Below are 17,348 nucleotides of genomic sequence, written 5' to 3'. Positions count from 1 at the left end.
AAACGCCAATGCAAATCAGAATCTAACAAAGACCAGCGTTGACCTGCTGCGGTGGGTAAAGGACAAAAGCACTTGTCTGGCTCTTTGCAGGACCGGCTTTGCGCGCGCACACGCGCACGCACACGCGCACGCACTCGCGCACGCAGCCTCCTGTTGACAGCAACAATGGCTTTGCGCCTGTGAAGTCAGCATTTTACTGAAAAAGACTCACTGCAAAGCTCTTTCTGAACATGCGTCTGCTGGTGTGAATTGGTACAAAAATCGCTCCTGGCCAAACCCCCACATTACAGATGTTGTGGGGGGGGGGGGGGGGAACCAAGGGCGCAAACACGGTTTACACTTAAGATAGAATTTGTGGCTTTCGTCAACACAGAAAACATACCATGTGTATCCTCTTTTGCCCCGTATTTGTTCAGGTGACGCTGATGACTTCTTTTCGGTTCTCGCTCCCCCTCCTGCTTTCATGGGCTGTTGGACAGAAGCACAATGGTAGAAGCAGCGGTCAAGACGGAGGTAATGAGATGAATAAACAGTGAGGCCGGGATGGCAGGAAAGTGGCACATTTGTCTTGGTATTCAGATTTAATTTAAGCAGAATAAGAGTGAGCTTATAAAAAAAACCCCACAGTAGATACAATTCTAGGACACTTATAATGACACTTTGCATTTATTATGTATGAGGCACTGCCAGTAGCGGGCTAATTTAAGACTGCATCAGTGTTTTACGCGTGAATGTTTCACTCAGCTGGAAGGCTAAATTAACAAGGAAAGAATGGAAGAAAGGGTATAGCAGCAGCTACAGTTCTGTGCAGGTAAAATATTAATGTCTTCCGTGGGGTGCTTAAAATGTGTATATCTTCTTACTTAGTTAATTATGCTTTATTAGAAGACTCAAATTGCCACAGTCTCCTATGCAGCTTCTGAAAAAAAACTTGATCTCATGCATAATTTACTGAAAGAAGAAGAAGAATACCTCGTTTTTCCACTTGCAGGTTTAAACTGTCAATGTGCAATACATTTTCTACCAACTGTGTCTAACGAGCGTAAATGCTTTAAACCTTTTTACTGAACTGCTTTGCCACAAGTCAACTCGCTATGAAAGCCAATTAAACCGCTGGTATTCCAGACTCGATGTGCAAAAATAGTCAGCAGCGTGGTTTTGACTGACAATACTTTGGAGCTGGTTTCAAAGCCCTGGCACAGACAAAGTGCAGCATCCAATATGGTGAGAGCTGCTTACGGAGGCATGAACAGCATGCAGCCCTCGCCATTAAATGGAGAAATACAGGCAGGGCGTGCTCAGCCAGCCACATCTTCCCGCCGACATCAGATTCACCAGGACACTGAACCCGAGTGACAGTGGCAGCAGCACGCCCCGCCCCCCCCCCACACACACAATACAGGGGCTCGGATCGCATCTGGAAGAGGCAATTAAAGCCAGAGTGAGGAGCCACGGACGGATGGGAGACGCGGTGAGATGCGCCGGAATGATACACTGGCTTATCACGGAGCCTTGAATTCACTACAAAGCACCAGCTGAGGGAATCAATAACATCTCCACAGCGGCTGCTCACACGTAAACCCTTTATATCTAGCTTGAGTCTATCACAGCAGGCGATACGTACATCCAAATCATCCTCATCATCATCACCATCAGCAGCAGCGGTGGAGGGGTCACATTTCACACTGAAGCCTGTTGCACAGGAGTCTCTCCCAAACCCCTGTTTATGGCGCTATTAGCAGTTGAAGAGCAACAGTGGTGAGGGTCTGCATTAGTTTCAGGTTTCCATGGAAACCCCTTTTCACCGGAAAGTGGAGCACCAATAGGATCGCCGAGCCTCGTTGAATCGGTTATGGGGGTGAGGAGAGAGATGAGCGCAGACGGCTGAGAAAGCACAACAATGGGACGAACCCTCGAGGGAGACCACAAAGGCCAGGCTGCTGAGGGTCCAACAAAGCGGGGAATGACTCCACGCTAAAGGAAAGGTTTCATCTGCATCCGCTCAATGGCTTTCCTTTTACAGATGCCTCTCGCCAGCTAGTCATTGACATTTAAGCTCACGAGCCCTGTGGGCCATTTAAACGTCAAGGCAGCCACTAATTGATTCGCCTCTGCTGATGTTTCAGGCTCTGACAATATTATTGCATCACCATCGTCTATCCAGCGTGTGGGACAGTAGGACATTACAACATCTGCATAAGGTACCGTTATCCTACACGGTCCCATTCGCAGTAGAAATAGCAGAGGAAACTGATGCGTACGTAAAGGAATAAGAGGTGCCGAAGAATTTGCAAACAGTGTCCGACCTTGGTATTGGGGGCTGTTGGATAAGGTCCTAAATCATATTCTACTTTGGGTCGGGCCTCATTTTAGTGCCACCGCCAACGAGTCTGTGCGTTAATAAGATTGGTTTCACACTCAGTATCACGTGGTACATCATAATTAAAACATGATTTCAAGAAGATCAGCAGACTAGGAATACAATTTACACTGATAAATAACTTTTGGAATTTTAATTCATAGACGAGATAATATTAGTTTAGAAAAAGACAAATGCCTCTCACCCAGTTTGCATGAGGTTTTGTTGTTGATGCAGGAGGTGAAAATAGGACCTTAAGCTGTGGTGTTGGTTATTATTGTTCTAGGCGCTGTTTGGGTTTGATTCTTGTTTAAATTATTCTCATCGCGTCTGGCTGTGCTGAATCTACCAAGTCTTCAAGCTCCCCCCCTCAAACCTTTCTCTCCTCATATACATTACAGTGATTTGGAAGAGTTATTTGAAGTGAAACTTCATCAAACGTCATCCGAGGAGATGTTCCAAATTGTCTGTGTTGGGCCTTTAGAATCATCTTGTATTATATCATAGGACTCATCTTTGCCCCCTTTAAGTCTCCTCATCCTGTCAATCGGCTGGAAAACCTTGACTGAAATGTCAAAGTTCAATGAACAGCAGGACGTTTGGTCAGCGACACTTCCTCTGGGGACAGGAAGTAGGCAGGAAAACAAGGGAGGAAGTGACTATTGCTCCATATAAACCTCCCAGCTGGGTTTAAACTATTTCTGACCAGTGTTGAGAAAAGAAAACCTGCACATTTAGAGAAGACGACCTACGTTTACAGTTGTCCACGTCAAACCTTTACAAACACACTAAATAAAAAAAAAAGGTACAAATCCACAGTTCTGGAAGTGAGCCCTCCCTGGTGATCTCAAAGTCCATTCGTATCATGTGACAATATTAAAGAAATAAGAAAGCGGGTAATTTCCAACAGCCATCTATCTCCTGCTGCTTTAATGAGGCAAAATGATCCTCAACTCAACTGGATTTATTGATCTGGTGCGAGTCAACCACCGGAGATGGAGAAAGATAAAGCGCCGCGATGGAGGAACAATCTCTGCTGTGATCAGAGGGAACAGCTCAATTAATCAGTGACTCTCTCCTCTGTGGCCACAGATAAACCCCCCGGCCTTCTTTGTTTTCCGTACTCCAGTAGGTGCTCTCGGGTTACAAGGCCGGCTGCAGTGCATTCACTCGTTTTCAGCCTAGAATTCTTCCAGCTAAAGACGCCGATTTGTTTTCTCTGTGTTATTTGTTTCGCGCTAAATGGAAACCCGATAAGGATTCCGGCCGCGGAGACGCGTTTGGAGGGTGCTATTTTGATACTAATGAAAGCCGACACTGTGTCTGGTAAGTCAGCGGCAAACATTAGCCAGGACTCGTCCATTAGCCAGCTCCTCCGGCTCCTTTCCTTTCGGCGTCATCAAAGAAAAGCGAGGCGTCCAACGAAGATCAGTGCAAAAAATACGCAACGCGCGACCTCCCGGTCTCCCCGTCGACCCCCCCCGGGTGAAGAACGCCAGCAGAACTACTTGTTGTGATTTTCTTCAACCCCCGTGCACGTCACGCTTAACAAACCGCTACACTTTCACCCTACTTCCCAGGCCCCGAAGGCTTGCCCCCCCCCTCCCACGGTCTCCGAGGGGGGGGGGCTGCAGCGTAGTACAACGGGGCTTTGAAGTCAAGCGATTGAAGGGGGGGGGACCTGTCGAATGGTGATGATGGGGCTAAAGTTGGAAGAAGGGGAGGATCAGCGAGAGGGACAGGAAAGGCTGTGAATACTGAGAGCTCAGGGCCCCGTGGGACACAATTAAGAGCAGCGCTTTTTCAGTGAGGGTTACGAAAACACACCGAGGATGCCGGCAGAGCAGCCTTGCAAGCCGAGGAAAGCGTTCATTACTGCATACACAGAGAGGGGGCTGGGGCCGTTAAACTCGCGCAAGTTTGTTCGAACACCCCCCCCCCCCTCCGACACACACGAGCCCGACGAGCAGCCGCACGATAACCGATTCCATCGCAGTTAAATCCTAAAAGCCCGGTAAAGCCTGAAACTCAGAAAGGAGCCGGGGATGAAGATCCACGCTGGCAGCAGAAAGAGGAAGAGAGGGAGGAAGACTTCCCTCGGGATGTTTTCCTCAGCCAAAACGGTACGAGTGCACTAGAAACAACACACCCGGTTTGTAGTCTGGTCTGATCAGAAGGAAGACGAGACAATGAAACGTTTTCATAAATTATAGAGTGATGTGCAGAATATTTTGTCATCTTCACTTAGTCTTTACCGTATCTTAGCATTTCAGCTTTAGTAACAACAAATTGTCAGTAACTTGATCCGTACCATGCTCTCTAAACCGTCAACACATAAACAACCGGCGTTGCCAACGATGACACTTTTAGTCCAATAACTAATGAGCATGTTTGATGTTTTTGTGTGATGCTCCACCTGAAAGAATAAAAAACGGTTTGGAGTTTTGTACCAAAACATATAGTGACATTTTTCACTTAATATTCAATGTAGAATCATGTGGTCACTGCTGTCCTCTAAGTCAAACCAGCCACTTGGACGTGTGTTAGAAACACATCTGGTAACCATTTCTAGGCCTCATTTAAATGTTGCTAAAATACCATGAAGCAGGTTCTGTTGGTCAAAATCAGATTGTGAAACGCTTCCTGTAAGAATACGTTTCTGTCCTTAATAGGCCCCCCCCTCTCCCCCTCCCCCCTTGTCCTTTTGCCCGCTTTACACTGCTGACAAACAATGCGAACAAAAAAATACGGTAAACTTCCAATAGCAGGAAACACAACATGTGGAATAAGATTATTTGCTCAGTTGGACCCGATGCAACTTATTTTCATGATAAAAAAAAAACATTGGAAAGGCATTTACATTTGCACGCCTCCAAAAATCTGATAGAAGGCACATGAAGCAATTGCGAAGCAGTGAGGTTCGGCTTTTCTCAATTGGAATTTTGCTACGTGACCACTTGGCAATTGCATGCAAGACACAAGGCAATGTGAATGAGTAACAAAAACTTCATTAAAAAAAATAAATGATGGGTTGAGGGACACGCAGATCGCTATAGCAGTAACAACACAAGTTGACAAGTTCAGCCCAAATCCTGAGGGCCAGTGAGTCCGGTACAAATCATGAGCACACTCAGCAAAGCAAACCATTCTGAAACGCGTAATTGTAGCAGATCACAGTGATTGATTGATTGCAAAACAAATATTTCTCTTTGGCCTATTCGAGGCATGGATTTTTTTTCCAACCATAGACAAGGTGAAACACTACTGTAAAGCCTGAGCGGAAACAACATTGTGTTTATGAGTACGAACATGTGGCTCACATTACAAAAGTACAAACAAACATGGAGGAAGATGGCAGGATGGTTGCCCAGTTTATAACGCCTGCTGGTGTTTTGGATCACACAACTCTATCGTGGCAGTGTTCATTGTTGCAGGTATTCAGCCAAAACCTCTCAATAAAAAACATGTTACGGTTAGTGCATAACGACAGGAAGTCACCTGTTGCTCAACCTGGAAAACAAACACCAGAAACGTATTAAAAACCTTTGGAGTTTCCTGTGGTGTTTTATGGCAGACCACCGCCACTAACATCCTGAAAATCAATGCAATCTTAAGAAAAAACCTTAAAAAAAACAGAGCGTAACGCGTTTTATAATAAATGATAGCGATTTTTGGCAATTGATAAAATAAAAAAACCCGAATGAAAGATGTTTTGAGATCTGTAGCTCACATCTGTGCTAACCCATTTACTGTGGGGAATCACACATAAGAAGATCACTGAAAGCATTAATTCTCACAGCTCAGTTCCAAAATCAACCAGAAGTCATTCAGGATGGGAAGAAATTAGAGGGCTGCAACATTTAAGAAACGGCAGCAGATAAAATCAGCATCTTATGAATCAATGATATATTATACCATGTGGTCCCCACTGATTGCAAACTCATATTTAACTAGTTGACATTATGAATCAATGAAGTTTTGATCTTACACAGGCATTTATGTGCCCTAATATGTTGAGCAATAAAATGTATTATAATTTTTAAAAATTGCTGGGCGCAGCAAGATGGCAGCTTGTATCTTTGTGGATTTTGCAGAGGGCTGTACAGGAGCAGCAGGGCAGGTGCCCCGCTGAGTTACGAGCCCCAGAAGCTCTGCATCTGGATTGTTTCCTCAGGGGGCTCCACGCTGGGACCTCCTCATAAAAGCTGCACATGTGCCAAAGAACCCTAAATCCCTCCATTTCCTTCTACGTCAGCCTGTATGCGGTTGCGGTGGCAGAGCACACGACAAGCAGTGAAAAATCACTCTCGCCTTTTTGTTTCTCACAATTTGAAATGTGCCGTCATTAAAGGCCACATATCCCAAACTGTGTTTCTGCCAGATGGGTGAACATTGTTTTGATCACTCCTGTTCTTCAGTAGCGCAGGGTGGGACTGGTGGCGGGAGCATTACCTGAAAGATATCCTTTCGAGAAGATGTTCTCCTTGCGAGTCCCAAGAGGAAACCGAGACCGACTGAAATGTGGAAAAAGAAGGTTGGACATTTTCCATGGCACAATCTTGTGAAATTGCAGGAGTGCTTGAAGAAACATTCCTTCGATAGGCTGAAGGAGCCACAAGCGGGGAAACGTCAGGAGAAAATCCTGCTTGGCTCAACACAAAAAGCACTCAGAGAAATGAGATTTAATCTGCTGAGCTTAGAGTATATTAGCCAGATGTAAACAGTCAGCACCAGCTGTGAGAAAGTTAAGTTCTTACGGCCGTGATGCCTCGGAAAAAACATTAATAAAACATCAAACATTAATGAAATGAAATAAACTTATATTTAAGGGCTAAAAGAAACAACCTCCAAAAGCCAGCGACATTGCAGTTGTGGGAGTCGGTGGGTTAAGGTTAACTGGTCCCACTGAAGCCCTTTTTCTATGAGAATACTCTGCCTCCAGGCCTGAGCTGTGGGAAAGGGAGTTTATGCAATTACATCACATTGATTTATGGGAGACAAAGGAAAGATGGGGAGAGAATGGAAACTGAGCTGCTTGGAGGCGGTCCAAGATCTGGTCCCTAAAGGAACACGTCGATAGGTTTACACCACAAAACATGATGGATCCGGGACAATTGTGTGGGGATCACTGCGGTCAGAGTAACGCTGGCAACACGGTGAGGTCAAACCTATCTAAAGATGATGGGTTTTGATTTACAACCGAAAACACACAAAAGCATGAAAAAAACAACAACCCTAATTCTAATGCAGAAGCTTCTCGGGGAACCTGCTCAGCGCACCTTTAATTTCCTCACCTCTGGTGAGCGGATGACAAAAAGCCGCGATCGAGCAGATGCTGCTGATGTCGTCTCGAGTATTAATTGGCTGTAGTGATGAAATTGAGAGTAATGCACCCAAGCGTGCAATGCAGCTAGCAGGGTAGCATATCTCCATCAGCCCACCAGTTAGAAATAAACAGTCCATTTTAACAGGCCACGGTAGTGACCACAGCTGGAGTGATGGTGAAGCAGAATACCACGCTCTGCATTAGCAAGTGACTGGAGGTTTAAAAATGCAAAATAAAAAGATAAGAAAAAGGCGTCTTTGAGCTGAAGTATGAATCGGCTGAAGCTGTGACTAAGGCAGCGTCTATCAAATTGTCAGCGATAAATGTTGCAGATTGCGAAAAGAAGTGAGCAAAAAGATAACATCTATTTAGAATTCCTGTCAAACAGTCCAAACAAATAACGTATGAGCAACTCATTAGTTTTCCCCACATGGGACTTTGATACCAGTCAGACAAATACAGAAGACCATCAGTAGAATATGTTTATGGAGATACAGTAGGAGATATTCAATTGTTGTTTTTTTTTACTTTGCGAGATCTCCAACAGTCTGCAAAGTCTCAAGCTTCTTGGAAACAAAACAGACCTTTAGTTCGGGCCAAAAGCAACAGAATAAATATATGCATGATGAGCCGGCCAAATATTTGAAGGGGGTGTTTTGAAAGCTCACAGACGAGACGGGATTATCATGTGAGATGGGGGTTGCTCTAGATGTGGCAAAAGTATGGAAAGCTCACTCAGACGTTGTGGGTAAGAAAAGGTTGGACATCTGCTACTTATTATGTAAAGAAAAGAAAAAAAAGCTGCTTGTCCAATTCCAAACTGCATTGCAGAGATAAGCAAAAGTGGTTTAGGTAATTGCTCAAAACATTGGCTTTTTCGTTTCTTTTAGGCATCGTTTCAATGAGAGGAGATCATGTGTGCTTATTGACTGAGACTAAATTGTATTGATGTATTAAAGAAACTACCCTAAAATCTGTTTGATCTGTGTTTAATCTTATTTGGTCATCTATCAGATAATAAAAGTAAAGAAGTTTGATGCTCTATCTGTGTCTATGAAGCCAAACGAACCTTTAAACGTCCACGGCCTTTCAGAGACACCCTCAAAATCACTTTGGCTTCAACATTTATGCAAAGGCATTTCACATGCGACCCGATTCTTAGCCAAGTATTATTGGGAAAGATGATCAGGGCCCGTTCCTACGGGGCGCAAACTCTTGGAGAAAAGCCTGAGCCGTCGTTTTTTTCCCCCACAAACACCTCAAAGTTCAGAGCGTCACACCCAGGTGGTCAAAATGCGGTTGGATGACTTGGTGATGCCTTGATTCTGGTCAGGAAAATAAGGACCTAAATACATATCTCAAAAAATATATAAAAACTCCTTTAATATACTTGAAATGGGTAAATGGTGGCGAGCTTTTCTAGGCAGTGGATTCTCTTTTTTCCTTAAGCTTCAAAAGAAAAAAAAGATGTGGCAAAGTGAGGATTATGGAAAAAAGGAATTATGCTTCACGGTCTGCATGTCTTTAACCTAATAACTATTAGCAAAAAAAGATTTACAGCCAAGAATATACCACCTCTTATCTATTTTTGCTCTCCTCTCCTTAAGAATTCCTTGGTAAAGTCGAGCCACGGCTTTTATAAAATGCTGCACGCGGCGCGGCCATGCGAGCGCGTGCTGGCTTGTGGCCGTGACCCATCAGTTGGAATTGACCGAGTGTTTGCCCAAAGGACGGAGCCCGCGTTGTACCGCAGTGACCCGTGAATGTCGTCTTGAGGAGCGCGCTTTCAAAGTAGTTGTGGGCTAAAAATTTCATAAAGGACCATCAAATAATCATGAGGCAGTGAGGCGCTCGGCCTTTGCTTTGTCTAATTGGTTCCTCTTTGAGGGGTGAAAATAACAGTCTACAGCGTGTACATTTCATCTGCTGTTAAAAGGCAAAGACGAGACGAGGAAATTCACCACCGTAAAACGCAGACAGCGATGTTGTCCAAGAAACATCACTACAAGCTCTGTATGGCCACAGTAGGATATAGCATTTATTCTCAGTGACAGTTTATTAGCAACACCTGTATCAAACTCAACGCAAAATATGCTGTGATATGATCAATCAAGCAAAGAAAAGGAAGAAAGAAGAAGCTCTAAATGCAAGAAGACAAATGTCCCTCACTGCTGGTAGCTTATAAGCTCTGAAAATGTTCAGTCCCTGTCCTTTAACAAGCTAAAATAAAAACACACAGGTCCATCTCAGAGGCTTGTGATCCTGGCGGGGGAGGGGAGACATCATTAGCCCGCCTTTCCCCCCAGGTTTCCCCAGGTAGAAGTAGGAACCTGCGGAGGACTGTTTTTTTTTTTTTTTAATCAAACAATGATTTCCCCCCCCCCCCCCCCGATGCTGCTGAGGCCAACAAGGAGCCCGTATGAGCGATGGAGTCTCTCCCTGTGGGAGGGACAGCTACAACCATCCAGCGCTTGTGGACAAGGTGTGTGGGCTTTAAAAAGGCAGCAGAAAGCAGCCGGCCTGGTGGAAAGAAACATGGCTTTTAAAAAAACAAAAACATACTCACCCTTCTTTTGGAAGGATATTTTAAACACAAACGCACACCATCCCATTGCGAGAGAGAAGAAAGAGAATCACATTAGCCCAGTTGAGTCTGCTGAAGTTCACAATCATCACTTAGAATGGAATATGCAATAAAATTAATTTCTGCTGTGCCGTGAGCACAATGCCAAACATTTAACCTAGATTCAAGCAGATACGAGATCCATGAACAGTAAATATGAAACGACCCCGATTCCAGTTGACTTCAGCCAGCATCACTCAGGCTGCAGCACCGTGTGTGTGTGTGTGTGAGCTTTATGTTCATTTTTTGTATTTGAGGTCCGTACGATTATCACTGACTGGAAAAGCAGAGTGTTTTTAGCAGACTGGGAGGCAAACCCAAATCGCACTCACAATAAATCTCTACGGGGTTGATCTAGAATTCAGCCGCGCTGGAAAAGCCAAGAGGGCAAACAAAGACTACGTCACTTTGCACCAACTGTCCGTGAATCTGATCTAACTGCACCATCTCGTCGCATCGCAACTTACAGTCAAGCGAAAGCCAGCTGATAAGACGACATCCAGCTCCACACCGCACATGCACTTAATCGGTTAAAAATTGGCTAATTATCTGGGTCATGATTATCAAGCGACTGTCCGTGCCTACAATCATTCCTGCACTGCACATTACCAAATCAATTTGGTTTGACGGTAAGTGCGTGTGTGTATTTGTGGGTAACAATTACCTCAATGCACTATACTGTGCAGCCAGCCCATCATTGGTGATTAAAAATAAACAGGATATTTAAGGGGTCCTTTGTGCAGGGGGATTAAAAATGCAGCGCTGAATGCGTGATAACGTGTTAAAAAAAATCCCAACACGAGTAATGAGGGCATTCCTGTAAGGCTATATTGTCTTATTCCAGAAATATGGATGGAAAGAGCAGCAGCACTCGAGAAGGAGAACCTGGGGGAGAGACAGAGAGACGCGAGGGGAGGACGAGTGGAGAGTTGGTACACAGTTGTGGCAACCGAAAAAGAGAAAGACCAGAAGTCGGGAGAGACTCCCAATTTATCAGAAAAATACATCAGTCGGTTGGCGAGCGCACCATTAGACCCAATGAGTCACAGGGAGAGGCTGAAAAAACATTCATGGGCTGCGTTCGGCTCGCAGAAATTTGATACCAAATACTAGTCGGAAAAATGCTAAACTGCATAAATCCTGCCTGATCAGTGCTTCTCATTTGCAACTCTCGACAAAGGTGAGAAGGAAGTGAGACGGCTCACTCGTTAGCGACTTCCAATAACGCTCAAAAGGCTTGATGCTGGCGGACAGCGTGACGACAGCCGAAGCAAAAAGTCATCTACTTGGTAATGTCTTTCAAACTAAACTGCTTTACTAAAGCAATAAAGGTGCGAGAGGCTGTACTTTATCGTCCAATAGTGTAACAGTTTGGGGGTGTTGGTAGGCCTGACGCGGACCGAAGGGCCCGGCAACTTAGTACGTTAAAAGTAAATAGCTGCCCTTCGGCACAATATAGTTGTATCCACCAAACGTTGTGGATCTCATTCTCCTGACTCACTCTCAACCAATCAGAACGCTGGATTCCATCTACCCGTATTATAAAAGGGTTAACCCTGATCCAAGCCATAGAACAATGATAGGAAACACATCACATCCCGGACAGGGGAAGCAGAATAAAGCAGTTAGTCGTTGTTGACTTTTGACACCAGATCTGCAATTTTTAGTACATGTTAGCGTTTCGGCCTGGTCTACACGGGGGATTCATGGTAAGCGTGGGTTACAGAGGTTAGACCGTAGCTACCGCAATTATTTTCATTCTGTACATCCGCTACTCGATTAATTTGTTTGGCAGAAAGCATAGAGAGGTCCGATAAATAGTGATATCCAGTGGTCACAGTTTCTGCAGAAAACCTGTGTACACTAGGATTTGCACCCTTTAAATATCAACTACACGCACGTTCGAAACAGAATACAGAAACAAAATAGTACCTTAAATATGAAGAGGAAAGCATCTTAGCATGACACACGTGTCCCAGCCCAAACACGGAGTCAATTCAAGGTGAAAATACTACAAAGATGGTCTCCATTCTCCACCCATAATCTCTGCAGTGATTCACAAACACCATCATTCATGTTAATAAATGATGCCTCAGAACATTGAGTATTTCTTTGAAATTCTTCGCAGAAATCAAGCAATTTAACTAGAAGTCTCACAAGAGCTTGTGTACAGTGAAGAGCTCCAGTGTTAGTCAGTTAGTGTGGGAAACAATCACACATCCATAAAATGAGCTCTCCCTCCCTGGTGCTTCTTGATTAGCACCCAGCTTCCTGCAGCCCATTGTGTTGACACTGGACCCAATGTGAGTCACACCAGCGCTATTGTGTGAACTTAGCAAAGAAACCGCTTGTTCGTCTCGCCAAGTAAAAGCAAATGCCTCTGCAGATGAAGCACAACGCTCTGTGGTGCTCATCCCAAACGTTTGGGCCAGAGATATGTGCTTAAACTTCAGCATCATTCGCTAAATCAGAGTTTCGCAGGCCGGTAATCTCCCCCCACAAGTCGCCCCGTGTCAAAAACCTCTCGGTGCCAGTCTCCCTGGCCGCCCTAAACCCCTCTCTGAGCTTTGACCACATCTGAGGGGGATGAAAAGAGCACAAGGTGATGAAGAAACCCTCCGGCAAACGCAGAGGGGATTTACAGAATGCGACCGGCAGCCTTCCACGGGACACCTGAGTGACACGCTTTATTAGTTCTGAAAAAACATGCGGGGGGAAAAGATGGCTGGGGTGGAGATTGAAGTGATTTGAACACCCCGAGAAGGGGCTGAGTGTACTCTCAACTAAGCGCCATGAGCCCGCTATCTGCAGAGCCCAGCTTGTCAAATACACACGTTTTACCTCATTACCTGCTCAGCACGGCCATTATTGAGGGAAATAGGCCGGACGCGTGATAAGCACAAAGAATTCTGGGGTTGAGCACAAACAGCCGGCCTGCTTCCTCCTGATAAAAAAGGAAGCGTCAGCAGAGAGAGCCCCCCCCCCCCCCCCCCCTTAGCTTCCTGCTCTTGGTGAACTGGCTTAGGTCATTCACTAAATCCTGGGCCATATGGAGGCACGCACGCAGCGAAGGAATGCACGGATGTGTGAATGTTGCTGGATTGTATAGCATTTCCTCGAATGTTCATCCAGGGCTGGAACACGTTTATTTAAATAAAATGCGTCTTTGTGGAGACTTCTTCTTGGAGAAAACATAAGTAGACCCAGAAAAACAAACAATAAGACGATGGCTTCGTTGCAGCTTTTCAAAATAAACCGCGAGTCGAGCGAATGCTCTAAAAAACACAAAAGAAAGGAGGGCCAGTTTAATTTCAAACTGGAAAACCCAATGTAGAAATGGAATTTATGTTTGTGTCAGTTATTCATTAGAGGAAGTCAGTCTCCTCATTTCTCAAGACAACGTGTTTGTCCTCAGTGGACTCGTAAGTCACCTCATACCACGCTAAAAGTACATCCTGATGGCGTTTCGCTTTCTACCCACTTGCCCACACCAGCAAAGAATAAATACTGAAGCCCCGACATTTTGGTTGTGTTTTTCAAAAGGCGCGTGTGAGCTTTGTGCTTTGTCGGTCCACCGCAACCCTTTAACAAACAAATAGAAATGCAGCTTTGTGGAGCATCAAAGCAGGTCGGTTTTACGTGAAGTCACCTTTAGATAAAACTGCCTTCCACAAACCGACAAACGAACCCCAGATTCAGCTCTAAAAGGCGCAGTCTCACTGTATATCGGAACAAACCTTCATGGCTTATAAAGAGCTGAGGAAAAATATACCTTTCCGAGAGTAAATTATTTCTGCCGACTGAAAAGAAAATTTCATTTTCTCATGTCCCCTGACAACAAAGATGCTGAACCCATTACTAGTGGAAGCCTCTGCATCACACACGTTAAATGAAGGGTCCTCTAGCAATCGAAAAAAAAAACTATTTTCTCATTGAGCCAATAGATACTCCATTTAGTTCCGGTCTCTCTACGGACCACTGCTGCCGTATTGGAGCTGATGCTGAGGAAAGCGACTGTAGAGTGATGACCCGGCCTCGTTTTCCCCTCCGCCTTGCTGCTCCGAACCCATCAATACGGATACAGACATGCTCCGTAGATTGGATGAGGTGGGAAGGAAGACGGGGCTGATGAGAAAATATGGGGACCAGAGGAAGAAATAATAAGGGACGAGATAGAGAGAGACAGCTGGAGGAGGTGGAAGGAGGTCGCGGGCGAGGCGGGATGAATCAGGGATGTGAAATCAGGGCCAGCCATCAAATGACGAGCCAAAGAGGCAGCGGGCACATCAGCCGCCGTTAAGGAGTAAAAGGTGTGACAGGGAGTTGTGGGGGGAGGGGGGGGGGACTCAGACGCACCCGGCCATGTGGAACCGCAGATTGATTAATTTCATGCCTTTAATGAGCGATGCTGTGCCGCGCCGGGCGGCATCAAGTCAGCCACCTTGTGCCTCCTCGCGCAGGGATTTAAACATTTCTATTTCTGCCGAGGAGCAGAGAAGTCACTGCACAGAAACAGTCTCCATCTTGAACTTTCTCTCTCTGTTCATTTGTTGTTGTTGTGTTTTTTTTGCTGTGCGTTTCGTCGCTGACACCGCAAAGGTGCAATTAAGAGCAACACGTTTTCAGAGGGACTATTAAAACGAGGGGACTGATGCACGGCGGCGCGTCTCACGCCAGGTGTTTGGTGTCTGTGGGCGGAATAAATACCAGCTTGGCTCGGAGGAGATTTGAATCCACTCAAACACGCTGCCGGCTAATTGTTACTCTGCGCGTTGTTGCTGGCAGCCTTTATTCCCTGTATAAATTACACCGCGAGGTTCACGAGCCCCGTTGTTTGCATTTGTACTCATCATGTAGTCATCACTTGTGTGTCTGACCAACAAAACTATTTCCCAACAGTCGTGTGCACAAGCGAAGGAGTGAAAAGGCTTCGGGCGGAGTTGAGTCATCAGTGTTTGGCAGCTGCTCCAAAAGCATCAATACTTCTTTTCTTGACAAAGCAAATGTTCACCCACAACATGGTGAACAAACTCGCCTCTGTTCTCAGTCTGCGTGCTTCTGTCCGTAGAAGTTGTTCACTGAACAAAGTAATCTAGGGTTGAGGAGGAGAAGACAAGACGAGACAGAGGAAGACAGAAATGACCACAGCGGCATCGTGGCACAGCTCATTAATCAGGACAGGAGCGGATTTGTCCGCCCAATCTGCTGTGAGTGATTTGATTGTCCTCTCCTGTTCGGCCCTCGGGGAGACAGAGAGCCGGAGTGAACGGCTGCGACTTTGACTCGAGGAAAGCAAATCCAACCCAACAGACCCACCTGGGAGCTGGTGTGTGGCAACGGGTCGCCTGGAGCCGGTCAAATGGGCGCAAAATGGCATTAGATCTGGAATTTGCAGCTGTAATCGTAGAAACAAGTGTTTAAAAAAGAAACTTTTTAGCCGTTTGTATCCAAACCTTTGAGCATACCACTCCCTAGTCGCTCAAAGTAAAATGTTCTACTGTAAAAAAAAAGAAAAAAAAAGGCATCTTTACAGTGTCCTCAGAAGACTTTTCTCTTTCAGAGACCTTTAATTTGTCCCCTTCGCCCCAGCGGGCATGAGACATGGGGGGGGGGGGGGGGGGGGGGGGGGGGGTGATGTGTCCCTCTGATTAATGCAACCTGACAGTGAACTGCTGCCCTACAGCTTAGGTAGCGCCGTCAGAGACATCCATCTGCTGACCCCCATGCGTCTCTGCACACAAGCCTCCTCCGCGGTCACGGCTGGAGCCCCGTGGGAAGGATACCAGCTTGGAGGGCAACGCGCACACACACACACACACACACACACATCCCGGATCCCCCTCCCCGATGTCCGGTTTCTCATGCTAAAAAAACACCATTATCTGCAGGCTGCTTACTTTCACCCATTCACAGTTAACGCCACTCACCTGAAGAGATGGAATTGTTTGTGCAGGAGTTTCATTTATTTACAGAAAGAAACGAACAAAAACGAGCATTCCTGAACTTTAAACTCAAGTTTAAATCCACAGTTAAAACGACTAAAGGGACCGTGGTGACACGTCTCCCTCATTTAAATTCATCTTTCAACATCTCTTGGTTCCCGCCGCTCGTCCGGACAGCAAATGTAATTTGCAGCAACAAAGTGAGCAGAAAGCAAAGAACATCCAGCGGTAGATACGCGGCGGTGACTCCACCGCTTATCGGTTCATTTACGTTTCCAGACTCCGGACTTTTTGAGTAGTTGAGCGGCGACCCGCTTCTTACCTGAAGGCGCAGCTCGCAGTGGAAACTCTCCGGCGCGTACCTGCGGAAACGTCACTAAACTGCCGACTCGAGGTCACGTATTCAAAACAAAAACACCGACAAACTAAAGAACGAAGCCGATCAGCGGGGATGGGGAGGGACGCCGTCCGACTAATCCAATCCACGGCTCCCCGAGATCTGCGACCCCAAAATGTTGGACACGCGCGCAGAGTGGAGAGTGGAGATGAGTGCGCGAACAGTTCAGTGAAGTCGTAGACGCCGCAGCTGCTCCTCTCGGCTCCTCTCGGCTCCTCTCGGCTCCGGAGGGGGCGGGGACTCTCCTGCGACTCGCACGCCTCCGGTTTCTATTTTGTTTTTGTACACAACAGAAAGTAACGTGACGACGTTCAATTTTTTTAAAATCAAAAATTGGATGCAATTTGAATGCCTTGGGATTGAATTGAATTGATCCAAGAAAAAGTTCTCCTGAGTTGTTTCCATCACTACAGAGCTACATTAATAATGGAGTGAGGAAATATGAGCTTTCCCAAATTGGAAACAGGGGGGTCAGCAGTCATATCAAACAATAACACACATGTCTACCAACAGGTCTGGGTTTGAAGGTATCACCTTACATCCTAATATATGAAAAAGTGATAGTTTCTTTGCCGGAGCATTATTTCAACTTCCTGTCTTGTCCCTTGTCAGGTCTCGTCTTCCCCTGAAAGGTTGCCTGGAAACCAAATGAAACTCCAGTGAATTACTCCATATTTTTAGCAGAATTTTGACTTCAAACT

At 45.7% G+C, this 17,348-nt stretch overlaps 1 protein-coding gene across 3 annotated transcripts in view; it reads right to left on the bottom strand.

Annotated features, from left to right (window-relative positions):
- tspan18b (tetraspanin 18b) overlaps nucleotides 1–16,901 on the bottom strand; it is a 28,378-nt gene extending 11,477 nt beyond the window's left edge. The window contains exons 1-3 of one of the 3 annotated variants that reach the window (XM_040163267.2): nucleotides 16,573–16,843; nucleotides 6,812–6,873; nucleotides 383–468 (exon numbers count right to left, since the gene is read on the bottom strand). In XM_040163267.2, the coding sequence (XP_040019201.1) occupies nucleotides 383–385 (3 nt within the window). In that variant the 5' untranslated portion in view covers nucleotides 386–468; nucleotides 6,812–6,873; nucleotides 16,573–16,843. Of the gene's footprint in view, nucleotides 1–382; nucleotides 469–6,811; nucleotides 6,874–16,572 lie in introns of all 3 variants that reach the window. The other 2 variants (XM_040163266.2, XM_040163268.2) reach the window with 2 other exon arrangements.
- Nucleotides 16,902–17,348: the final 447 nt, after the last annotated feature.

The sequence above is a fragment of the Gasterosteus aculeatus genome, chromosome X (genome assembly GCF_964276395.1).
Source record: "Gasterosteus aculeatus chromosome X, fGasAcu3.hap1.1, whole genome shotgun sequence".
Taxonomy (NCBI): Eukaryota; Metazoa; Chordata; class Actinopteri; order Perciformes; family Gasterosteidae; genus Gasterosteus; species Gasterosteus aculeatus.
The sequence above is the reverse complement of the archived record's forward strand: the minus strand, read 5'-3'. Positions and strand labels throughout refer to the sequence as shown.